Consider the following 27,358-nt stretch of genomic DNA (forward strand, 5'->3'; position numbering starts at 1 on the left):
TTATTACTGCAAGGTCAGCAGCAGCAGAGGAAGCGAATTCCTCTTTAGATCACATCTATTAGCAAATATGCATTTGGCATTACAATAGCACTCAGGTCCAGCACCACAAGCTACTAAAATGCCGTCAGTCAAAATGAGCTCCATCTTTGGGGACAGCACATCTTCATATGTGGGTTAATTACCAAGGCATTAGCTACATATGCAAAGCTTAATAAGGAAACATAACTCACAATAATGTGCACCTTACTGGATGCAGACGAAATGGAAAGACCACAAACATCACCACGTAATGCTCCCTGCTCATCCAGATAATGAACAATCCAAAATTAACATAATTTAGAACATCTCAGCAATTCTCTACAACTCAGAAGGGTCAGTGAGGAATGCACAAGCAGCTTAGGAGGAGCGCACATTACACGCTGCCTTCAGCGCCTACACTTAGATACATTTTGCAGGATATTTCTTGGCATTGTTAACATTTCTTCTTTTATTTGCTATAGAAATCTCTAAGAATTATTGAAAAGCACACAGCTTTATATACATAACTGCAGAATGCTCTGGGTATGTGTTTTTTTCCCTACTTTATTTAGTAGGCTTATAGAATTTAAAGAGGCTATCTGGGAAATTGATAGCCTATCCCAGTGTTTCCCAACCAGGGTGCCTCCAGGTGTTGCAAAACTACAACTTCCAGCATGCCTGGACAGCCTTTGGCTGTCCAGGCATGCTGGGAGTTGTAGTTTTGCAACACCTGGAGGCACCCTGGTTGGGAAACACTGGCCTATACTTAGAGGACAATAGATCATTAAAGGGGTATTCCAGGAAAAAACTTTTTTTTTTATATATATATCAACTGGCTCCAGAAAGTTAAACCGATTTGTAAATTACTTCTATTAAAAAATCTTAATCCTTTCAGTACTTATGAGCTTCTGAAGTTAAGGTTGTTCTTTTCTGTCTAAGTGCTCTCTGATGACATGTGTCTCGGGAAACGCCCAGTTTAGAAGAGGTTTGCTATGGGGGTTTGCTTCAAAACAGGTGTCATAAGACAGGTGTCATCAGAGAGCACTTAGACAGAAAAGAACAACCTTAACTTCAGAAGCTCCTAAGTACTGAAAGGATTAAGATTTTTTTTAATAGAAGTAATTAACAAATCTGTTTAACTTTCTGGAGCCAGTTGATATATAAAAAAAAAGTTTTTTCCTGGATAAACCCTTTAATACTTGCATGAGGAGTGCCGATAAATTGTACCCCTGCCAATCAACTATTCACAGTAAATATATAGGGAGTGGGTTTCACCCTACTTTTGCTGAAGAGGACCTGCCAATCTGACATAGTCCTCCCAGATTGGTAAAGCTTACTAGAGTATTCCCATCTGCACATTTATGACATAGCCTAAGGATGCAGGAGAGGTTAAAAGGGGTACTCCGCTGCCAGACATCTTATCCCATATCCAAAGGATAGGGGATAAGATGTCTGATCGCGGGGGTCCCACTGCTGGGGCCTCCTGCAATCTCCCGCAGCACCCGGCATTCTAAACAAACGCTGTGTCCCTGTGGCAGTGGTGGTAACGTCACGGACACGCCCCCTCCACTCATATCTATGGGAGGGGGCGTGTCGTCTGCCACACCTCCTCCCATAGACATGAATGGAGGGGGCGTGGTTTCACGAGTGGGCGTGACCGCGACATCACGATCACTGCTTCCAGCTCCGAGCGTTCTGAACAAAATGTTCAGAAAGTTGGCGCACCGGAGTACCCCTTTAAGGCATATTAGGAGGTGTCGTTTTGCAACAACTAGAGTTCCACAGATTGGAGACCTGTGAAGGGTAGAAAGGTTGTTCTACACTAATACAGGTGCATTTCCTCTCCCCGATTTAATATTGTTTTACATTTACTTTTAAAAACTTTCCAGCCCTGAGTTTATAGTTTCCTTAAGCCTATGTGACATTAGGGAGCTTTATCAAAATCTGTGTAAAGAAAAAGTGGTGCAGTTGCCCATAGCAACCAATCAGATCGCTTGCTGTGGGCAATGGCACCCCTCTTCCTCTACACAGGTTTTGATCAATCCCCCTATTTTATCTGTGCATTTATCTAGTACGAATAATAAATATGTGGTCAAAGAGCCAAGGAGTTCATTATTCATATACTTTATTTTCAAGAGGTTTTGTCTGTAAATAATGGATAGTGACACTGGAGACTGCGGTAATGATCTACCTTGAACTATTTATATCCCTGCAGGTATAGATCACAAGTCACTAAAGAGAACAGACACTAGGTTCCCAAGTGACACACCCCATCCAGGATCAGTAATACTTAACATTTCCATTGGGTGCCTTGATAGCAGGTTATGTCCAAAATATGGGACAAAAAATAGTGACATCATTCCAGAAACAAGACATCCTAATAAAGGCATGGGGTATGCTGGCCACTGGGTATCCAGCTGATCATCCGCCTCTGGGTTTTTTCTGTTCCTCTGCTCCAATGATTGAGAAAATGATTGGAAAAAAACAAAGATGTGAACCTAGCCTAAACATTAAAGGGGCACTCCACTGGAAAACTTTTTTATTTTTAAAATCAACTGGTGCCAGAAAGTTAAACAGATTTGTAAATGACTTCTATTCAAAAATCTTAACCCATCCAGTACTTCTAAGCTGCTGTATACTACAGAAGAAGTTCTTTTCTTTCTGAATTTCTTTTCTGTCTGACCACAGTGCTCTCTGCTGACACCTCTGTCCATATCAGGAACTGTCCAGAGAAGGAGCAAAGCTGGACAGTTCCTAAAATGGACAGAGGTGTCAGCAGAGAGCACTGTGGTCAGACAGAAAGGAAATTCAAAAAGAAAATAAATTCCTGTGGAGAATACAGAAGCTGATAAGTACTGGAAGGATTAAGATTTTTTAATAGTAGTAATTTGCAATCTGTTTAACTTTCTGGCACCAGTTGATAAAAAAAAAAAAAAAAAAAAATTTATATATATATATATATATATATATATATATATATATATATATAATATATTTTATTAATAATAATAATAATAATAATAATAATGATAATAATAATGTTTTCCAGGGTAGTACCCCTTTAAGTTGGCCATACACAGCAAGTCAGCTGAACCCACTGATCATCTTGTATCCTGACGGGAGATGTCAGGGAAGAATATATGACCAATCCTTTTCTTCTTGGATAAATAAGTCTCCACTAGTGAAGTCAAGCAGTGACTCTTTCCTCTCCACACTTGGCTGAGAGTGTATGTGTATTGGGTGGGGGAGAATTGGGAGGAAAAGTCTTTTTTTTCCAGTCGACAGCTATGTAATGTGTATGGCCAGATATGTTCATGTCACTGTACTGTAGGTCATTCATATATATGTGTAGCAGAGCCAGAAACAACTATACTAAGCACTAAGTCAGTGGTCTTCAACCTGCGGACCTCCAGATGTTGCAAAACTACAACTCCCAGCATGCCCGGACAGCCAACGGCTGTCCGGGCATGCTGGGAGTTGTAGTTTTGAAACACCTGGAGGTCTGCAGGTTGAAGACCACTGCACTAAGTGATCATCGGGAGAGCAAGACAAGACTTATCCACTGGAAGTAAACAACCAGTCAATGACCACAAGCAGACATCCTATGAACTGAAGAATAGATCCAGAACGTATATTGGAAAATTGTATAACTTTCACTACACAAAGAATAGCCTGTATGTCCTGACAGCAGAATAGCCCTTTAATGACAGGTATTTGTACATGGCACAGTATAGTCTACATTACAGTGCTGTCACTCTGCACAACGCTCCCAGGAGGATTAAGGATTAGAACAGCCTTGAGTGGCTTTTCCCATCAATAACAGCCTACTCCGCTCAAGCATGCATTACTTTCCTCAACAGTGCAATGCTCTTTATTTAGATCTTCCCTTCGCTCTGCTGTAAAGCTCAGGTGATGCACAATGAAAGTCACACTTCAGACTGCAGTACAATTGGTCTGTATCTGACCGCTAAAGTGCTATGTTCTGAGGCAGAAACCTGAATGCCTTCAGCAGCATTTAAAATAGAGTTTATAGCTAGAGATGAGCGAATTTACAGTAAATTCGATTCGTCACGAACTTCTCGGCTCGGCAGTTGATGACTTATCCTGCATAAATTAGTTCAGCTTTCAGGTGCTCCGGTGGGCTGGAAAAGGTGGATACAGTCTTAGGAGACTCTTTCCTAAGACTGTATCCACCTTTTCCAGCCCACCGTAGCACCGGAAAGCTGAACTCATTTATGCAGGATAAGTCATCAACTGCCGAGCCGAGAAGTTCGTGACGAATCGAATTTACTGTAAATTCGCTCATCTCTATTTATAGCCTCAAAAGGAAGTCTCATATCTGACCTCCAGAAACACTAAATTTGCTCTCTATCTATACATAGCTACCACTAACCCTGTGATATTAGCCAAACCAGACACCCATATGTAGACTGATATTTAGGGCTTCTAGCCCTAGAAAGCCAACTTTACAATCTTTAAAGTGAATGGGTCACCTAAATTTATTTTTACTGGTCCTCTCGGCTGTAAGCACGCCCACTCAGCATGATTGACAGCCCAGGCATGGCCCGCATCATCAATCTGCTCAGTCTGCTTAGGGAACAGAGCAGTGACACAGGCTGTCAATCACACTAAGGGGGCGCTAGCAGAGGACTGCACCCCAGGGGACTACTTACAGCTGTCACGCCCCCTCCCATAGGCTTGCATTGAGGGGCGGAGTGTGACGTCACACGGGGGCGGAGTGTGACGTCACACGGGGGCGGAGTGTGACGTCACACGGGGGCGGAGTGTGACGTCACACGCCGCCTGCCCCGTGGTTGCTGGTTATCAGACCCAGAACGAACACGCTCCGGGGACTGATTTTAACTGGGGTGCTGCGTGCAAGATTACATGGGTCCCCAGCTGCGGGACTCCCGCGATCAGGCATCTTATCCCCTATCCTTTGGATAGAGGATAAGATGTCTAAGCGCCGGAGTACCCCTTTAAGAATTGGGGCCACAAAACGAAAGTATGTACATAAACATTTTTTTTTATAGAGTTCAACAGAACTTTTGAGCAATAAAAGCAATGTTTATATGCTGGCAAAAATACACTATGTGAACATGGCCCAAATCCTGACAGGCTCGTTCATATCATGCAACAATCATCCAATGTCTGAGCATCTAAGGGTAGGTTAACATGGTCAAGTTACCCGCAGTGGAATCTCTGCAACAGATTACATTGATCTCAACGCGGTCTGCTGCAGATTTTCTGCTAAGGACACTACTGTGGACTGTCCATGCACCTATTTAAATGAATGGTAGTGTAACTGGCAGCAGGAAAAACGCTGCTGGTTGCTATCATGTGAACGCACCCTAAAGAATGCCATAAATTCCATCTGTTTAACTGCAGACCCCACAGTTAGGCTTTGTTTAAACAACAGGATTTCTACACAGAAATCTGCATGAATTTATAGCCAATTGACTTCAATGAAATTCCTGAAGATGAAATAAATTCAGAACATGACCTTAGCTGTTTTAAGGCTTTTCTTAATAAAGTTTAAGTCCTTTACAAAAAATATGGGCACGTATGATAGCGTATTCTTCCCTAGTACAACGCAATTTCTCTTTATACAGAGTATAGATTATAATAAGTGTGTGTGCAGGTATTTAAAAAAAAAATTTAAAAAATAACACGGAGGTAGAGCAAGGGCCCCATACTGAGTGCCTCACTACAGATCCATACATAGTTACAGTATATGTATATATATATATATATATATATATATATATATATATATATATATATATATATATATATATATATATGGGCTACACTCCCTTTTAAAATGCCAAGTTCTTGTGATGTTAAAGGATAAGACAAAGATAAAACCTGTCAGAACTTTTCCCACCTTTAGTGTGGCCCATAACTTGAACAATTCAATTACAAACAAACTGAAATCTGAGAGGTGGAAAAAAAACTTACACTATGACCTGGTTGCATACGTGTGCACTTTCTTCAACTAATACTTTGCCGAAGCACCTTGATTTTAATACAGCAGTCTTTTTGGGTAGTATATAAGCCTGACATATATTGATGTGGCAATTTCAATATTCGCTCACTTTCCCTTGAAAAAGGCTCCAAACCTGTCAGATTGCCAGGACATCACCTGTGCACAGCCCTCTTCGGATCACCCCACCAATGTTCAATTGGATTAAGTTCTGGGTTCTGGCTTGGGTGTTGGAAAGGAAAAAGTTAATCTTCTGGTGAAGACAGGCTCTTGTGTGCTTTGGGTCACTGTCACATTGAAAAGTGAACTTCATCTTCAGCTTTCTAAGGGACATCTAAAGGTTTTTTGCCAAAATTTTGCTAGTATTTGGAACTGTTTATAATTCCCTCCCCTCGACTAAGGCCCCGATTCCAGCTGAAGAAAAACAACCTGAAGCATGATTCTGCCACTACCATACTTCACTGTGGGTTTTTGAGCCTAACATACCTTTTGGAATTATGGCCAAAAACTTTTGTTTCATCAGACCAGAACACATTTTTCCACATGCTTTAGGGGCTTGATGTTTGTTTTTGAAAATGTCAGTGGGGCCTGGATGTTTTTTGTAAGAAAAGGCTTCATTGCTATATGTGACAAATTGCTTTGTCACATGTAGCACACAGCCAGTACTTGTCAGAAATTCCTGTAGTTCCTTTAATGTTGCAGAAGGTTCCTTTGAAGCCCCCTGACCACTTTTCTTCTAGTCTTTTCATCAATTTTGGAGGGACATCCAGTTCTTGGTCTGTTGTGCCATATTTTCTCCACTTGTTGATGACCGTCTTCATTGTGTTCCATGGTATATCTGCTGCTTTTGACATTCTTTTTTTATCCTTCTCTTGACTCATATTTTCAACAAGGAGATCCTTCTGCTTTAGAAGCTCTCCATGGACCATGACTTTTGTCCTGAGAGAGATAACTAAGCAAATCCTACTAAAACAGTTGAATTTTTATTTGTGGTTATTCAGTCTCTTCAAACAATGACAGGTGTGTAATTATTATTATTTTACATGAGTTTGAATGTGATCAGTTAATTCTAAGCAACTATCCTCAGTAATAAGAGAGAGTGTGCACACTTGTGCAACCACATTATATTGGAGTTATACATTTTTTTGCCTTCCCCCTCAAAGATTTCAGTTTGTTTTGCAACTGAATTGTTCACATTATAGGTCACATTAAAAAGGTTGAAAAAGTTTTAAAATTCTTTAACATCACTGAAGAAACTATCATATTAAAAAGGTGGTGTAGACTTTTTATATCCATTGTACACAGTTCATGAAGAGAAAAAAAAAAAAAGAAAAAAAAAAAAAGGACAGGAGTCCATCATGTTCAGCCTATAACCATACTGCATGGGTAGCAGATATAGTGAATTACGTCTGGCGCTGTGTTATATAGACTCTATGCGATTATCTTAGCAGGTGTGCAAATGTCCTGGTCAGAGCAGGGATCGGAATATAGGTTGGGGGGGGGGGCTCAGTCCTATATAACGCACAAGAAGATGCTGCATCCAATGATATATGTATAGAGGAAGGATAGCACTCACCAGTTTCTTTTTTCTTGCTAAATCTTAATTCGCTTGTGAACATCAGGGAACGGCATCCATACAGGTTTGCATGCAGACGCCGGTGATCTCTCCAGCTGTGAGATCCCCGACATCCGCATGCAGGCCTGCATGAAGCCGATCCCCGCTGAGATGTTCAAGAAAGAAATGGTGTGGTGAGTTCTATACTTTCTCTATACATACACTATAACCATACTGTATTGATCTGTAGAAGACAAACACACCCCCCTCCCTTCCAAAAATAAAAATAAAAAAATTGAGAAGGAAAAAAAAACAAAAAACTGTATTAAGTAGATGCTGATTGACAAATACCGGGGGTGTCGTAGGAATGTATTCTGGACTCCAAATATGGCAGAATAAATTCCTGAATCAAAGTTCTATCTCCATGAACCTAGCATCTATAACTTGTAATATATTTTTACTGAGACCGACATCACAACATTCTGTGGCAGAGAGTTCTATAGTCTCACTGCACTAACCGTAAAGAATCCTGTCTGTAATAATGGTAAAACCTTCTTTCCCACATGTCATGGTTGCACTGCACCTAAGAAGTCTTTTCTCAAAACTAAATAACCCCAAGCTTGATAACCTGTCTTGGTCCTGTAATCCTCCCATATACCTATATAATTATATTTGCCGCCCTCCTCTGCACCCTCTCCAGTTCAGTCACTATGTCCCTGTCACAAGCCTCTATGCCTCTCTTGATACATCCCATGACTATTAGCCTTGGCAGCAGCTGCCTGGCACTGATCACTAAAGTTGAGTTTACTGTCCACCAGTATCCCCAAGTCCTTTTCGGTAGCAGTTTTACCCAGTGTTCAATTATTTATTACATAATTTATTACATTTATCCACATCAAGCTTCATTTGCCATGTCTTTGCCAAAGCTTCCTAATTCCCCAGATTCTCCTCAGTGGGGATTAGCTTATCCAGTTTAGTATTGGCGGTAAATATTGAAAATCTACTTTGTAACTTTGTAATGCCTCTACTCTACACACAAAGTTGTGTGCATGAGAGCTTACACTGTCCATACAGTAAAATACTAAAGCTGTAGTCTATAATGATGGGACATATAAAGTGCAACATCACTGCTGTTTGAGCATCTTGTTAATGTATTAAGCAACAACCTTGGCAACCTATGCGGTCAAACCCAAGTATTTTGCACAATCAAAATAGTGAGAGTAAGCTGGATGGATCAGTGTGGTGAATATTACTAGAACTTTAAATTATAAGATACAAAGCTGCTTACCAAACCATGTGAAAGAGGAAAGGCATGTCTTGTCAGATCTTCAAATATCTGTTTTCTGCTGTGTGTTTCCTGTTTTAGAGCAAAGCGCAAGTTTCTCATGTCCTAAATTGGAAATGGATATAAATGAATCATTGTATTCATCTCATGCTCATGAATTGTAGCATATGTAAAAGGCTTGTGATAAAAAAAAAATAATTATATATATAACTATATATAAGAAACACATGGTGATCAAAACACATAAAATCTTTTATACAGGAACCAGCCTGTGAGCAGATTTCAGAAGGATACCAGATTGATAAAGACAGTCCTCTGCCGTCTCTACCCCAACTTCTGCATTATTAGTTAAAGGGGGACTCCACTGGCCAGCATTTGGAAGTAAATGTTCCAAACGCTGTTTTACGCTGCGGGGAAGGCCACACCCCTCGTGACTCCACAGCCACGCCCCTTCAATGCACATCTGAGGTCCACACAATACTCTGTGTTCCAAAGAACATTTCCCCCTTTCTTGTCACCAAATGTAGATATTTGTTCCTACATGCGTTTACCAAAACAAAGATGACAATGGCCCTCATTTACTATTGCAAACCCGACATTCTGTCGCAGTGCGCCAGAATTGAAAAAACCCTGACTAACTCCGAAAAAGGGACGTGGCTGCCAGGAAAATGGGGCGTGGTCTCCGAAAAGGGGCGTGTTCCCAACATTTTCACAAAAATCCAACATATTTACTAAGGTTTCCACATAAAATGTGTTGGATTTCAGCTGAGGAAAAGCCTACAGATCAGAGAATGTGTACAAAAAAAGCAGAGTGTAGGGAAAGTGGAAAATGTAGGGAAACCTTAGTAAATACCGTGGAAAATAAATTGTAGGGAATTAAAACCCACAAAGAAACCTGCACTCCACTCTTAGTAAATAAGGGCCAATGAGTCTAAACACAACGGATACCGACCAGCATTATCCCTCCTAACCAAGCAGCAATCTCACAATATTCAGCTAATTTTCAATGGTCAACAGGGCTCAGAAAAGACCACCTAAAGAATTACCAGAGATTACAATGAGAATTACCAGAGATTTCTTTTAACATCAAAACACAAAAAACCGAGGGGACATTTTCCTCTAAAATACCCCAATAATTCTCTTCTATTGTTCCTATAAGGCCTCCAAGGGCAGCAAAGCAGCCTCCCAGCATTATAGATCCTTCACTATAGGTACAGGCTATAGACAACATTGGTATGCATTATCAAAGAAATCTAGTTTCATCTGTCCATCAAACTTATTCCCAGAAGGTTTTCAGTTTGGCAATGTTCAGTTGCTAATTTTAATACCTTTAACCCCTTAAGGACTCAGCCCATTTTGGCCTTAAGGACTCAGACAATTTAATTTTTACGTTTTCATTTTTCCCTCCTCGCCTTCTAAAAATCATAACTCTTTTATATTTTCATCCACACACTAGTATTAGGGCTTGTTTTTTGCGCGACCAGTTGTCCTTTGTAATGACATCACTCATTATATCATAAAATGTATGGCGCAACCAAAAAACACTATTTTTGTGGGGAAATTAAAACGAAAAACGCAATTTTGCTAATTTTGGAAGGTTTTGTTTTCACGCCGTACAATTTATGGTAAAAATGACATGTGTTCTTTATTCTGAGGGTCAATACGATTAAAATGATACCCATTATTATTTACTTTTATATTATTGTTGCGCTTAAAAAAAAAATCACAAACTTTTTAACCAAATTAGTACGTTTATAATCCCTTTATTTTGATGACCTCTAACTTTTTTATTTTTCCGTATAAGCGGCGGTATGGGGGCTCATTTTTTGCGCCATGATCTGTACTTTTTTTTGATACCACATTTTTTATAATTTTTTTTTTAATAAAATGTATTAAAAAAGTAGGAATTTTGGACTTTTTTTATTTTTTTTCGTTCACGCCGTTCACCGTACGGGATCATTAACATTTTATTTTAATAGTTCGGACACTTACGCACGCGGCGATACCAAATATGTCTATAAAAAATGTTTTTTACGCTTTTTGGGGGTAAAATAGGAAAAAACGGACGTTTTACTTTTTTATTGGGGGAGGGGATTTTTCACTTTTTTTTTACTTTTACATTTTTTAACATTTTTTTTTACACTTGAATAGTCGCCATAGGGGACTATTCATAGCAATACCATGATTGCTAATACTGATCTGTTCTATGTATAGGACATAGAACAGATCAGTGTTATCGGCGATCTCCTGCTCTGGTCTGCTCGATCACAGACCAGAGCAGGAGACGCCGGGAGCCACACGGAGGAAGGAGAGGGGACCTCCGTGCGGCGTTCTGAATGATCGGATCCCCGCAGCAGCGCTGCGGGCGATCCGGTCGTTCATTTAAATCGCGAACTGCCGCAGATGCCGGGATCTGTATTGATCCCGGCACCTGAGGGGTTAATGGCGGACGCCCGCGAGATCGCGGGCGTCGGCCATTGCCGACGGGTCCCTGGCTGCGATCAGCAGCCGGGATCAGCCGTGCATGACACGGGCATCGCTCCGATGCCCGCGGTTATGCTTAGGACCTAAATGTACGTCCTGGTGCGTTAAGTACCACCTCACCAGGACGTACATTTACGTCCTGCGTCCTTAAGGGGTTAAAGGGGTACTCCGGTGGAAAACTATTTTTTTTTTTAAATCAACTGGTGCAAAAAAATGTAAACAGATTTGTAAATAACTTCTATTTAAAAATCTTAATCCATCCAGTACTTATCAGCTGCTGTATGCCTGTCAGTGTCAGGAACTGTCCAGAGTGGGAGCAAATCCCCATAGCAAACCTTTCCTCCTCTGGACAGTTCCTGACACGGAAAAAGGGTGTCAGCAGAGAGCACTGTGGTCAGACTGAAAAGAACTATACAACTTCCTGTTGAGAATACAGCAGCTGACAACTACCCTTACAGAGAGAAGACACATTTTAGAGGTACTTCCCCCCCCCCCCCCCCCCACTTTAATTTTTTTTTTTGTATTATAAATAATACCTGTCATGTTCTCACATAAAAAAAAAAAATATATGATCAGCAAAACTCACCAACACCTAACAAGCATGTTCATGTGGTTTGTGTCACATTTAAAGGGGTACTCCGGTGGAATTTTTTTTTTTTTTTTTAAATCAACTGGTGCCAGAAAGTTAAAACAGATTTGTAAATTACTTCTATTAAAAAATATTAATCCTTCCAGTACTTATTAGCTGCTGAATACTTACGAGGAAATTATTTTCTTTTCGGAACACAGAGCTCTCTGCTGACATCACAAGCACAGTGCTCTCTGCTGACATCTCTGTTCATTTTAGGAACTGTCCAGAGCAGCATATGTTTGCTATGGGGATTTTCTCCTACTCTAGACAGTTCTTAAAATGGAGAGAGATGTCAGCAGAGAGCACTGTGCTCGTGATTCAGCAGAGAGCTCTGTGTTCCAAAAAGAAAAAAAATTCCTCTGTAATATTCAGCAGCTAATAAGTACTGAAGGATTAAGATTTTTTAATAGAAGTAATTTACAAATCTGTTTAACTTTCTGGCACCAGTTGATTTAAAAAAATAAAATAAAAAAAAGTTTTCCACCGGAGTACCCCACTTCTCTGTTGCCCTTTTTTGCAGCTCACTGTCCCTGCCATTCTTATAAAAAGAAGGGGCATTTCTTTGGGCAAACGGGTTTGCCCTGACATCTATGTAGAACTTCCACCCTTCCTCATCATTGTGTTGCTTGTCTCAGGATAGATCCACTAGCACAGTCATTGTTGGCTGCTGGCTCTGTAATGCCCACTGAAGCCGGCTCTATGACACGCTCCCGATGCTCGCTCGGAGCAAGATAATTAACAGCCCAAGAGCACAGAGTCCAGCTAGTCCCACCAACACTTCCTGTATTTGGTCTCAGCACGGGCGGTGGCAGAGACAAACAGTAAGTGTAGCTGGGACAGGACAGCGTTCATCGCTATCGGGGGGACCCCTAAAGGCCATAACTTTATAGATTTTCTATCAAAAAAAACTTGTCTTCATTACAATAAATTAAAAAAATACTTATAGTAATGGTTATTATAACATGAAATCATTCCAAGTGACAGCATTTAAGCATTAAAGGAAAACTGTGGTAAAACATTTTTCATTTTCCCTGTGCCAGGGCTTAAAAAAAAAAAAAAAAACACTAACTCACCTTCCTACATTCCCCCATTGCACCGATATAGGCGTCCCAGTCCTCTGGTGCTGGTCTTCTTCCTGTTTCCTAGGGATGGTGAGTCATACTTGCGCTCAGCATATCGCCGGCCACAGCGATGTCCTACCTCGGTCGGTGATAGGCTGAGCGTACTGTCATGTAAGGAGCCCAGGCAGCAGGGAGAAGGTGGGGCCCAGGCTTCTTACATGCGCTCAGCCTATCACCTGCCGAGATGGGACATCGCTGTGGCCGGAGATACGCTGAGCGCAGTATGACTCACCATCCCTAGGAAGCAGGAAGAAGACCAGCACCGGAGTACCATGACACTGATATCGGCACAATAGGGGAACATAGGAAGCTGAGTGAAAAGGGCAAATGAAGACTGTTTCACCACAGTTGTTCTTCAACCACTTTAAGACTATAAACATCCGAGTGATGGCCAGAAAACTCTGCACAGATGTTCTGAATATCTGTGTAGAGTATCATAGCAGCAATTGTGCCACTGCTAGAGTAGAGAGCCAGCTGTCTGCTCTGCTGAACTAAATTTTTTTCGCTGCCCCATAGAGAATAAATGGAGTGCTGCACACATAAGCACAGGGCATTCCATTCATCCTGGGGTAAATTAGTTCCCCGTTCTTAGGATCAGTGAGGGTCCCCAAATAGTCAGACCCCAAGCATTCAGTACAGCTGTCATACTTACTTTGCAGGTTATATCAAGACCATATGAATTTTCTCCTCTACTTGATGCACCGCCCATCTTCTCAATCCTTGCAATAACACCAAGAGGAACTTCAAACACAATTATCTGCTCCTAAATGATAAAAACATATCACAAAATTATTACTAGACATTCTGCTTACAAACACAGGCATTTCACATTTTCACTGAAGAAAGACATGGAGGAAATTGTGTATGGTGGCGATCACCGAGAACGTCTCCACACTCACTGGGGGGCATAGTGTGATTGCGATTATGGACTTAATTATTGCTATTTTGATATGAGATTGCGATATAAAAAACAAATGGTGAAATCGCCTCCATTTCAAATCAAATCCCCTAATTGATATAGCCACCCCCCACCAAATTCATGTTCATTGACTGAACATAAAATTGAGTGGATTGGATGTGAAATGGGGAGACATTAACTTAATTCCTCCTGCGCATATTAGATGCCTGGCCTGATATAGTATAGTCCGCACGCTCTCTGGCGTTGCTCTATGGTGCAGCACAGCAACGTGGGAGGGAGCAAGAGGAGGGAGCAACTTCCCTTTAGATCCAGAAAAAAAAAAAAAGGGGGGGGGGGGGGGGGGTTTTTTTTTTACCTCCTCACCTTCTAATAGCCATAACTACATTTTCCACCTATAGACCCATACGAGGGCTTGTTTTATGCGCCACCAGTTGTCATTACAAAATACATCACATTACAAAACATAGGAAAACATTAGTAAAAATACTGTGGAAATACACAATTGTAGGGAATTAAAAGCCACAAAAGAAAAAATGTACACTCCACTGTTAAGAGGCCATTAAATCAGGGCCATTATCTTTATTTTGTAGGTTGATACTATTACAATGATACCCAACTTATATAGGTTTGGTTTTATTTTATTACCGTACTTTAAAAAAATGATGGGGGAGATTTATCATAACCTGTCTAGAGGAAAGTTGTTGAGTTGCCCATAGCAACCAATCAGATTGCTTCTTTCATTTTTGAAAAGGCCTCTGAAAAATGAAAGACGTGATCTGATTGGTTGCTATGGGCAACTCAGCAACTTTTCCTCTGGACAGGTTTTGATAAATCTCCCCCTATAACTTTTTGTACAAAAATTAGTATGCTTAACCCCTTAAGGACGCAGCCCATTTGGGCCTTAAGGACGCAGCCCATTTGGGCCTTAACCCCTTAAGGGCGCAGGACTTAAATGTACGTCCTGGTGAGGTGGTACTTAACGCACTAGGACGTACATTTACGTCCTGTGCATAACCGCGGGCATCGGAGCGATGCCCGTGTCATGCGCGGCTGATCCCGGCTGCTGATCGCAGCCAGGGACCCGCCGGCAATGGCCGACGCCCGCGATCTCGCAGGCGTCCGCCATTAACCCCTCAGGTGCCGGGATCAATACAGATCCCGGCATCTGCGGCAGTGCGCGATTTGAATGAATGATCGGATCGCCCGCAGCGCTGCTGCGGGGATCCGATCATTCATAACGCCGCACGGAGGTCCCCTCTCCTTCCTCCGTGCGGCTCCCGGCGTCTCCTGCTCTGGTCTGTGATCGAGCAGACCAGAGCAGAAGATAGCCGATAACACTGATCTGTTCTATGTCCTATACATAGAACAGATCAGTATTAGCAATCATGGTATTGCTATGAATAGTCCCCTATGGGGACTATTCAAGTGTAAAAAAAAAATGAAAAAAAGATGTAAAAGTAAAAAAAAAAGTGAAAAATCCCCTCCCCCAATAAAAAAGTAAAACGTCCGTTTTTTCCTATTTTACCCCCAAAAAGCGTAAAACATTTTTTTTATAGACATATTTGGTATCGCCGCGTGCGTAAATGTCCGAACTATTAAAATAAAATGTTAATGATCCCGTACGGTTAACGGCGTGAACGAAAAAAAAAAAAAAAAAAAAGTCCAAAATTCCTACTTTTTTAATACATTTTATAAAAAAAAAATTATAAAAAATGTATTAAAAGTTTTTTATATGCAAATGTGGTATCAAAAAAAAGTACAGATCATGGCGCAAAAAATGAGCCCCCATACCGCCGCTTATACGGAAAAATAAAAAAGTTATAGGTCATCAAAATAAAGGGATTATAAACGTACTAATTTGGTTAAAAAGTTTGTGATTTTTTTTAAGCGCAACAATAATATAAAAGTATGTAATAATGGGTATCATTTTAATCGTATTGACCCTCAGAATAAAGAACACACGTCATTTTTACCATAAATTGTACGGCGTGAAAACGAAACCTTCCAAAATTAGCAAAATTGCGTTTTTCGTTTTAATTTCCCCACAAAAATATAGTGTTTTTTGGTTGTGCCATACATTTTATGATATGAGTTATGTCATTACAAAGGACAACTGGTCGCGCAAAAAACAAGCCCTCATACTAGTCTGTGGATGAAAATATAAAAGAGTTATGATTTTTAGAAGGCGAGGAGTAAAAAATGAAAACGTAAAAATTTAATTGTCTGAGTCCTTAAGGCCAAAATGGGCTGAGTCCTTAAGGGGTTAAGGACGCAGACAATTTAATTTTTACGTTTTTGTTTTTTCCTCCTCGCCTTCAAAAAATCATAACTTTTTTATATTTTCATCCACAGACTAGTATGAGGGCTTGTTTTTTGCGTGACCAGTTGTCCGTTGTAATGCCACTCACTTACTTTACCATTAAATGTATGGCACAACCAAAAATACTATTTGTGAAATTAAAAAGAAAACCGCAATTTTGCTAATTTTGGAAGGTTTTGTTTTCACGCCGTACAATTTACAGTAAAAATGAATTGTGTTCTTTGGGTCAATACAATTAAAATGATCCCCATGATAATATACTTTTCTATTACTGTTGCTATAAAAAAAAAAAAAAAAAAAAAGCAAACTTTTTAACCAAAATTAGTATGTTTAAAATCCCCCTATTTTGAAGACCTATAACTTTTTCATTTTTCCGTATAAGCGGCGGTATGAGGGCTCATTTTTTGTGCCGTGATCTTTACTTTTTATTGATACCATATTTGCTTATATAGAACTTTTAATCCATTTTTTATACATTTTTTTGGGAATAAAATGTTATAAAAAAGTATCTATTTTGGAATTTTTTTATTTTTACGTTCACGCCGTTCACCATACGGTATCATTAACATTTTATTTTAATAGTTCAGATATTTACGCATGCGGCAATACCAAATATGTATATAAAATATTTTATTAACACTTTTTGGGGGTGAAATATGGAAAATGGGACAATTTACGTTTTTATTGGGGGGGGAGGTTTCAAATTTTTTTAACATTTTTTTTTTACACTTTAATAGTCCCCATAGGGGACCATTTATAGCAATCATTCGATTGCTAATCCTGTTCAGTGCTATGTATAGGACACAGCATTGATCAGGGTCATCAGTCATCTTCTGCTCTGGTCTGCCGGAAGGCAGATCAGAGCAGAAGATGCCGGGAAGGCAGCGGTACCAGGTGAGGGGACCTCCGTCTGCCGTGCTGGTTAATCGGATCACCGCGGCAGCACTGCGGGCGATCCGATCATCCATTTTAGTGACCACGATGCTGCAGATGCCGTGATCTGTATTGATCACAGCATCTGAGGGGTTAATGGCAGACATCTGCGGGATCATGGGTGTCCTCCATTACGGGTGGGTCCCTGGCTGCGATCAGCAGCTGGGACCTGCCGCGCATGATCCGGGCATCTCTGCGATGCTCACGGTTATGCTTAGGACGTAAATGTACGTCCTGGTGCGTTAAGTACCGCATCACCAGGACGTACATTTATGGTTCTGGGTGCCAGACAGGTGATTTTTTCAGTTCCTTAGCGCTGCTTCGGGCAAGTAGGGCGGGACCTGAAAGCCCCCGACAAGCACGGAGCCTCTCAGGAGTGTATCGAGTGGGCTCCGGACTCCTGTTCGCTCCATACTCTGCAGCCCCTGGCTGTTTTCAGTAGCTGGGGGCCGCCAGTAAAAGCCAGCATGCTGCAATCGCCGCGGCTGGCTATTAAACCTTTAGATCGCCACTGTCAAAGCTGACAGCGGCATCTAAAGGGACATGTGAATGCTCCCTGGTGGGCTAGTGGGGTGTATTGCCCCCCCCCCCCTGCAGCACGATCGCAAAGGGGGGGGGGGCAATCCACTATAGAGGTAGCTGGAGGGCTTACCTCTGCTTCCCTGGTGTCTGTAGCTCTGTCATTGATAGAGCCTGGCTGGACTAGGCTCTATCAATGGATCGCTGAGCACACAGATCAATGTAGTTCAATAGAACTCTATTGATCTGCATGTGGAATCTAACGATTCCTCCTAAAAGACCCCTAAGGGACAAGTCTAAAAAAAATTAAAATGTTTTAATAAAAGTTTAAAAGACACACATTAACCCCTTCAATATTAAATCACCCCCCTTTCCTATATAAAAACATGTAAACATAATAAAAATAAACATATTCGTTATTGCTGCGTACGTAACTGTATGTAAAAAAATAACATTATGTATCCCGTACAGTAAATGACGTAAGTGTAAAAAAAAAAAAAAAAAAAATTGCAATTTTTATAATATACCAGAAAAAAAGCGATCAAGGGTCTATTCCCACGTACAGTATTCTGTGCATATTGATGTGCATATTTGATGCGCAGGATTTGAACTCATTGAAATCTGCAGCAGAAAATCCTGCGCATCAAATCTGCGTAGAATACTGTGTGTGTTAATAGACCCTAAAAAGTCAGATCAATACCAAAATGGTACAGATACAAAAAATAGATAATGGCACAAAAAAATTAACCCTCATACAGCCTTGTATGCAAAAAAGAAAAAAAAAAAAAAAAAAAAAAAAAAAAAAAAGAAAAAAAAAGCTATAGGGGTTAGAAAAAGGCAATTCAAAAAATTCCAAAAAGTTCTGAATTTTTTTAAAATTTGTAAAACATGACAGACTATACAAATCTGGTATTCTGTAATCAGGCCGGCCTAAAGAATCAAAATAACATGTTTGACCAACCACAAGGTAAATGGCGTAGAAAAGAAAACCACTAAATTTGCAAAAATATCTTTTTATTTAAATTTCCCTTCGGAGCATATGTTATGGAACAATTAAAAGTAGTATCATTATAGTAGTTATTTATGGCTATTCTAGGGAGAGCAGGAAAAACAAGAGAGTGTAAAAGCGAAAATTGGCCAGGACAAGTAGATCATCATCAGGGACAAGTAGATTTAGCTCTGTTTTAGTCCCATTGACAAGTAGTTTTTTTTTTTTTTTTTTTTTTCTTTTTAAATCAACTAGTGCCAGAAAGTCTAAACAGATTTGTAAATTGCTTCTATTTAAAAATCTTAATCCTTCCAGTACTTCTCAGCTGCTGTATGCTCCAAAGGAAGTTTTTTTCTTATTGAATTTCTTTTCTGCCTGACCAGTGCTCTCTGCTGACACCTGTCCATTTTAGGAACTGTCCAGAGTAGGAGAAAATCCCCATAGCAAACCTCTCCTGCTCTGGACAGTTCCTGATATGGACAGAGGTGTCAGCAGAGAGCACTTGTGGTCAGACAGAAAGGAAATTCAAAAAGAAAAGAACTTCCCCTGAAGCATACAGCAGCTGATAAATACTGGAAGGATTAAGATTTTATAATAGAAGCAATTTACAAATCTGTTTAACTTTATGGCACCAGTTGATTTAAAAGAAAATGTTTTCCAGCGGAGTACCCCTTTAAGTATCTAGGAGACTTATAGTAGGTCTTCAGGACATGCTCAGCTTCTCCTCCCTCTATCCTATGTAGACAAGGTAACATAAGAGGACTGACAGAGCCTCTTTAGTAATTTCATGATAATCTCACTAAACGCTGTGGTTGATTTGCCAAAATTTTGGAATTAGAACCAGAACACAAACATCACTTAGAATGGTCAGTTATTTCTACATTCTCAATAGGCAGCTGTGCTCACAGAACGGTCTAAATGCAATACTCTGACATGGAAGAAAACCTGATACTGGAGGGTCACTTTAACGTCTCCGCTCAAAACTTGAAGGATGTGCTGTAAATATCTTATATACAGTCAGGTCCATAAATTTTCCGACATCAACACAATTCTAACATTTTTGGCTTGATGAAACAAACAAGATTTGCTTTAACTGCAGATTGTCAGCTTTAATTTGAGGTTATTTACATCCAAATCAGGTGAACAGTGTAGGAATTACAACAGTTTGCATATGTGCCTCCCACTTGTTAAGGGACCAAAAGTAATGGGACAATTGGCTTCTCAGCTGTTCCATGGTCAGGTGTGTGTTATTCCCTCATTATCCCAATTACAAAGAGCAGATAAAAGTTCCAGAGTTAATTTCAAGTGGGCTATTTGCATGGAATCTGTTGCTGTCAACTCTCAAGATGAGATCCAAAGAGCTGTCACTATCAATGAAGCAAGCCATCATTAGGCTGAAAAAACAAAACAAACCCATCAGAGAGATACTCAAAACATTAGGTGTGGCCAAAGCAACTGGAACATTCTTAAAAAGAAGGAACGCACTGGTGAGCTTAACACCAACACCTGGAAAACCCAGGAAAACAACTGTGGTGGATGAGCGAAGAATTATTTCCCTGGTGAAGAAAACCCCCTTCACAGCAGTTGGCCAGATCCAGAACACTCTCCAGGAGATAGACGTATGTGTGTCAAAGTCAACAATCAAACAAAGAGTGTGTGGATATAATGCAAAAAGAAGGACTTCCCAAACGGCGCTTCTCTTCCCAGGATAGATGCAAAGGCAGCCGTCCACAGTTAAAATTGGGTAGTCTATTGCAACACAAGTTTCAAGCCCATACTGGGCTCTCTGACAGGCATTATGTCAGAAAGTACAAAACACAGTATTTAAAAAGCACGGGCTCACTGCTGTGTCCATGATCTGTCTATTCACTTCTTGTCACAGAATGCGCCACCGACACAGTCCCGCACTCGAGTCAGCGCAGTCTGACAATAAAGGTCCCGTGGTCTTACTACTGTTTGTTTATTTACAAGCCTCGCTCTGATATTCATTCATCCAGCAGGGGCCACGAACACAGGTACCAGCGCTGCAGAAAAATGTCAAACTTACACTATATTTTAAATTCTATTACTTGTGTGCCTATTCTTTTTATGTTGACTATACAGATCATAATAACCATTAGTTTTTAATGCATTTTATTTATTGTATGGTGACCTCTGACCCGGCTGAAGTTCCTTCCCAGGGCTTTTTAAATACTGTGTTTTGTACTTTGACATTATGCCTGACAAAGAGCCCAGCACTGGCTCAAAACTTGTGTTGCAATAAACTACCCAATTTTAACTGTGGACGGCTGCCTTTGCATCAATCCTGGGAGGAGAAGCGCCGTTTGGGAAGTCCTTTTTGGATTATATCCATATACTCTGCAAACCACATCCAGCTGACCTTGTGGCATCTGGAAAGGACACCGTGGCTGCTGACATCCACATCTATTGCGAGTCTACACGCCTGCTGAGGTGTTGTGCCCTGAACATTGATGCTATCTTAAATCTTCTACACTAGGAGCGCACTTTTGTTTTTTCTTCTTTTTTTCATTTAACAATCAAGAGAAGATTTCACCAGAGAGAATACAGAGGGTTCACCACAAGATGGAAACCACTGGGGAGCCTCAAAAACAGGAAGGCCAGATTAGAGTTTGCCAAATGACATCTAAAAAAGCCTTCACAGTTCTGGAACAACATCCTATGGACACATGAGACCAAGATCAACTTGTACCAGAGTGATGGGAAGGGAAGAATATGGAGAAGGAAAGGAACTGCTCATGATCCTAAGCATACCACCTCATCAGTGAAGCATGGTGGTGGTAGTGTCATGGCCTAGTGGGCATGTATGGCTGCCAATGGAACTGCTTCTCTTGTATTTATTGATGATGAATTCTGAAGTGTTTAGGGCAATATTATCTGCTCATATTCAGCAAAATGCTTCAGAACTCATTGGACGGCGCTTCAGAGTGCAGATGGACAATGACCCAAAGCATACTACAAAAAGAGTTTAACCCCTTGCTGCAAAATGCAGTTTATAAACAGCACTGCGGCATGGCAGGGTTATGAAGTGAGCTCAGGAGCTGAGCTCGCATAATACCCGGATGGTCCTGGCTGCTATCAGCAGCCAGGACCCATGGTTAATGCCGGACATCGCAGCATCTAAAGCAGCAGCATCTAAAGTGAAAGCTTCCCGGCAGCTCAGTTGGGCTGATCGGGACCACCACGGTGAAAGCGTGGTGTCCCGATCAGCTAGAACGGATGTGAAGGGTCCCTTACCTGCCTCCTGCACGTCCGATTGCCGAATGACTGCTCCATGCCTGAGATCCAGGCAGGAGCAGTCAAGCGACGATAACACTGATCAATGCATTGCAATGGCATAGCACTGAACAGTAAGAAATCAGTGTAATACATGCTGTAGTCTCCTATGGAGGCAATAACATTGCAAAAAATTTTTTTAATTTTTTTTATAATTTATCCCCTCCCCTAATTAAAAACAAGTTTGAATCACCCCCCTTTTCCCATAAAAAAATATAAAAAGTAAATAAAAATGAACACATGTGGTATCGCCATGTGCGTAAATGTGCCATCTATAAAATTATATATATCGTTAATTAAACCGCACGGTCAATGGCGTACGCGCCAAAAAATTCAAAAGTCACTTTTTATACCATAAAAAAAAAGCGATCAAAAACAAAAAGGGTACAAACAAAAACTTCAGATCAAAAAAATTTGCCCTCATACCGCCCCGTATGCAGAAAAATAAAAAAATTTAAGTTATAGGGGTCAGAAGATGACAATTTTAAACATATTTTTTGTGTATGTAGTTATGAGTTTTTCCAGAAATATGACAAAATCAAACCTATATAAGTAGGGTATCATTTTAATCATATGGACCTACAGAATAATAAGGTGTAATTTTTACTGAAAAATGTACTACGTAGAAACAGAAGCCCCAAAAGTAACAAAATTGCATTTTTCTTCAATTTTGTTGCACAATGAGTTTTTTTGTTTTTGTTTCACTGTAGATTTTTGGGTAAAAAGACTGATGTCATTACAAAGTAGAATTGGTGGCACAAAAACTAAGCCATCATTTGGATTTTTAGGTGCAAAATTGAAAGGTTATCATTTTTAAAATGTAAGGAGGAAAAAACGAAAGTGCAAAAAAATTTAAAAACGCTATGTTCTTTAGGGGTTAAGGGAAAGAAGTGGAATGTTATGCAATGGCCAAGTCAATCACCTGACCCGAATCCGATTGAGCAGCAGTTCACTTGTTGAAGATAAAACTGAAGAGAAAATGCCCCAAGAACAAGCAGGAACTGAAGACAGATACAGTAGAGGCCTGGAAGAGCATCACCAGGGATGAAACCCAACAATGTCTGCTGATGTCTATGCGTTCCAGACTTCAGGCTGTAATTGACTGCAAAGGATTTGAAACCAAGTATTAAAAAGTGAAAGTTTGATTTATGATTATTATTCTGTCCCATAACTTTTGGTCCCTTAACAAGTGGGAGGCACATATGCAAACTGTTGTAATTCCCACACCGTTCACCTGATATATAAATACCCTCAAATTAAAGCTGACAATCTGCAGTTAAAGCACATCTTGTTCGTATCATTTTAAATCCCATGTGGTGGTGTATAGAGCCAAAAATGTTAGAATTGTGTCGATGTCCCAATATTTATGGACCTGTATTAGGTGTGGGTCTTTTATATAAGTGCGAGTCTTAGATGTGGGACCCACAACTTTCTTTAGAATTTAGGCCACTCACCACTACAGCGAGGCAACTTGTAGAGAGCAGCACTTTGTCATATAGTTCAACAGAAAGCTTTGAATAGGTCAATTTTTTAATAAAACAAAAACAAAACAAAAAAACGCCAGAGACAAAGTTTTAACTTACCGTCTCCTCACCTTTGAAGTACAGTTTATAGTTTGTGACATATAGCCTTCCTTTAACTGGAGCATTAAATGGACACATGTAAATTACTTCCTTATCTGCCAAAAGAACAGAACACACAATAAGAAACAATACTGTAGATTACATTTTAAAAACTTAAATTTATTTGTGTGTGTGTAAAGGTCTATAAAAAGTCTCAGCTAAATGGTAAAATGCAAAACTACCTGAAGACTCTAGGATGATAAAAAGGTTTGTGACGAAGTTACAGAATCTATTCAAATAGTTTTCTTGTGCGTTATATACACCAGGGCTTGACAAATTCCAGCCATTTCCAATAAGAAGTGTCCATCTTCAAATTCCTTCGCTCCACCTTCATTCTTGTGCTAGTCCCCCATTCTGCCTGCGGTCGAGGCTCCGGTGTTACATGGGTAGCGGACTTTAGGTGACCACAACAGCCAATCAGCAGCCTCAGCAGTGATGGGGCATACACAGGAGTACGGAGCATCACCCCCGAGGATGCTGATTGGCTGCAGATGCCACGTGACACTGGAGTGCCGACTGAAGACATCCGCTGCTGAATACCAGAGCGCTGATCAAAAACATCTGATGCTGAACACTGGAGGTGAAGGTAAGTAAGTTTTTTATTTTATTTTTTTATATAAAAGATAAGAGGACTGACACACCGGGGGAGATGAGCAGACAGTAATACCCGTGACAAAAGGGAAAGATAAGGGGACACCAATGACTGATATGATGTCAAGCAACGCCCAGGCATGCTGGCGGCTAAAATTTTTATTTGATGGCTCCTAGATTCATAACAAAATTTGTCAAACTCTAATATACACAATGGTCTAATTAACCCATTTAACGGCCCCATACGTAAATGTACGTCCTGGTGCGGCAGTATTACGTTTATTGGAGCAGTGATCAGGTCACGTGCAGCAGGTCCAGTAGCCAGGGACCCGCCGGTAATAGCAGACATCAGCGATCTTACGGATGTCTGCCATTAACCTCTCAGATGCCATGATTAATACAGATCGCGGCATCTGCGGCAGTGTGGATACTTTTTATGCTGATCTGATGGGCCACGGGGATCGGATCAGCTAACATGGCGGACAGAGGTCCCCTCGCCTGCCTCCGCCGATGACTTCTGCTCTGAGATCGAGCAGACCAGAACAGCAGATAGCCGATAACACTGATCAGGGCTATGCCCTATGCATCGTGCTGAACAGTATTAGCAATCAAATGTTTGCTATAAATAGTCCTCTATGGAGACTTTTAAAGTGTAAAAAAATTTAAAAAAAATAAAAAAATTAAAAAGTTTAAAAAGAAAAAAGAATTTCGTTTTTAAATTCCCTCCCCCCAATAAAGATGTAAAATGGCTCTTCTTCCCATTTTATCCCCAAAGTGTAAAAAAATAAATAAAATTTACATATTTGGTATCGCCACGTGCGTAATGTACAAACTATTAAAATATAATGTTAATGATCCCGTACGGTGAACTGCGTGAATGAGCCCTCATACCGCCACTTATACGGAAAAATGAAAAAGTTATAGGTCGTCAAATTAGAGGTACCGTATATACTCGAGTATAAGCCGAGTTTTTCAGCACGATTTTTCGTGCTGAAAACGCCCCCCTCGAGTGAACCAAAAAAACGTGTCTAACTTTAGCTGTGAGGGGATGGTTCCGGCCGTCCATCTCCGCCTGTCAATCCCTTCTCAGTGATCTTCAGCCTGCGGACCTGCAGATGTTTCAAAACTACAACTCCCAGCATGCCCGGACAGCCATCGGCTGTCCGGGCATGCTGGGAGTTGTAGTTTTGACACATCTGGAGGTCCGCAGGTTGAAGACCACTGCTGCCTTCGTCATCATCCAGACCCCCTCTTGTTTTCTACTCACCGTCCCTGCGCGGTGGCGTCAAGGCAGCTGAAGGGGGGATGATCACAGGGTGATGATGACGAGGGTGATAATGACGGCGGTCTGGATGATGACATGGGGGGGGGATGATGTATTTCCCACCCTAGGCTTATTAGTCGAGTCAACTTTTTTTTTTTTTTTTCCCTCCTGGGTTTTTGGGGTGAAATTAGGGGCCTCGGGTTATATTCGGGACGGCTTATACTCGAGTATATACGGTATATTAAACAAACTAAATTTCGTTTAAAAGTTTGCAATTTCTTTTTAGAGCAAGAATAATAGAAAAGTATGTAACCATGGGTATCATTTTAATAGTATTGACTCACAGAATAAAGAACACGTAATTTTTACCGTAAAATTGTACGGAGTGAAAACGAAACATTCCAAAATTTTCAAAATAGCGTTTTTTTTATTTTATTTCCCCACACAAATAGTATTTTTTGGTTGCGCCATACATTTAATGGTAAAATGAGGGATATCATTACAAAGGAAAACTGGTTGCGCAAAAAACAAGCCCTCATACTAGTCTGTGGATGAAAATATATATATATATGAGTTACGATTTTTAGAAGGTGAGGAGGAAAAAACGAAAATGCTAAAATAAAATTGGCCTGGTCCTGAAAAGGGGTACTCCGCCCCTAAACATCTTATCCCCTATCCAAAGGATAGGGGATAGGATTTCTGATCGCGGGGGTCCCGCTGCTGGGGACCCCGGGATCTCGGCTGTAGCACCCTGCTGTCATTACTGCACAGAACAAACTCACTCTGTGCGTAATGACGGACAATACAGGGACTGAAGCATCGTGACGTCACGGCTCCGCCCCTCGTGACATCACGGCCCGCCTCCAAGTCTATGGGAGGGGGAGTGGCAGCCTTCACGCCCTTTCCCATAGATTTGCATTAAGGGGGTGGGCTTTGACGTCATGAGGGGCAGAGCTGTGACGTCACGATTCTCCGGCCCCTGTATTCCCAGTCATTCCGCACAGAGCGAGTTTGCTCTGTGCAGTAATGACAGCAGGGTGCTGCAGCCGAGATCCCCGGGGGTCCCCAGCATTGGGACCCTCACAATCAGACATCTTGTCCCCTTTGAATAGGGGATAAGATGTGTAGGGGCGGAGTACCCCTTTAAGGTCAAAATAGGCTTGGTCCATAATGGGTTAAAAGACCCCATGCCCATACCTTATTGAGTGCTATGGATCACAGAAGGATGTCCTTAGCTCAGTACCCCACTTGATGAGCAAGTTTGCCCATGCTAGGATAGTTATTTGAGTGACTCGTGCTAAGTCCTACACATCCCCTGCATACACATGAATGCCCAGACGAAACATCAGACCAACAGATTGAACAAAACTGTAGACACTATCTATTTTAAGGTATAAATTCATTTCTGTTCTAAAAAAGGGAACCCCAGTAATTCTAGAGTTTCCCATTGCAGTTACACAAAGAGTAACATTTTTGCCATCCCTTTTGCTAGGCAGCAGTTTCAATGTGTTTGGGTATAGTTCAACACCAATGGACAAGATCCAGACATAACACCAGAACAGAGAGGTCAATATCTGTTCTAGGTAACTGCAGAGGGGAAAGTAGCAGTCAGGATCCAGGGATTCATGGATGACTGATAACTTTTGATGATGTTGAGAGGTCAGGGTGGAAATCCAGGAGGACATTTAGTCTCCCTTTGTGTTAAGTAAATACAACATGCAGAAAGGAATCTTCACCTGTCATGTGGGTTTCTCCAGGCAAGAGTGGGACTTCATTGTTCTGCTCTTCGTTTGGAGTCTGCAAAAATAAAAGTTCTTTTTAGGTTGCA

The 27,358-nt window shown here is 40.9% G+C and overlaps 1 protein-coding gene across 3 annotated transcripts in view; it reads right to left on the bottom strand.

The window, feature by feature from the left end:
* Positions 1–27,358, bottom strand: part of MTM1 (myotubularin 1) — a 141,785-nt gene that overhangs the window by 39,457 nt on the left and 74,970 nt on the right. For 2 of the 3 annotated variants that reach the window (XM_056539463.1, XM_056539464.1), the window contains exons 3-6: positions 27,267–27,327; positions 23,637–23,731; positions 13,733–13,843; positions 8,848–8,949 (exon numbers count right to left, since the gene is read on the bottom strand). In XM_056539463.1, coding sequence (XP_056395438.1) covers positions 8,848–8,949; positions 13,733–13,843; positions 23,637–23,731; positions 27,267–27,327 — 369 coding nt within the window. Of the gene's footprint in view, positions 1–8,847; positions 8,950–13,732; positions 13,844–23,636; positions 23,732–27,266; positions 27,328–27,358 lie in introns of those variants that run through there. The other variant, XM_056539465.1, reaches the window with a different exon arrangement.

Source organism: Hyla sarda, chromosome 9 (assembly GCF_029499605.1).
Source record: "Hyla sarda isolate aHylSar1 chromosome 9, aHylSar1.hap1, whole genome shotgun sequence".
Lineage (NCBI taxonomy): Eukaryota > Metazoa > Chordata > Amphibia > Anura > Hylidae > Hyla > Hyla sarda.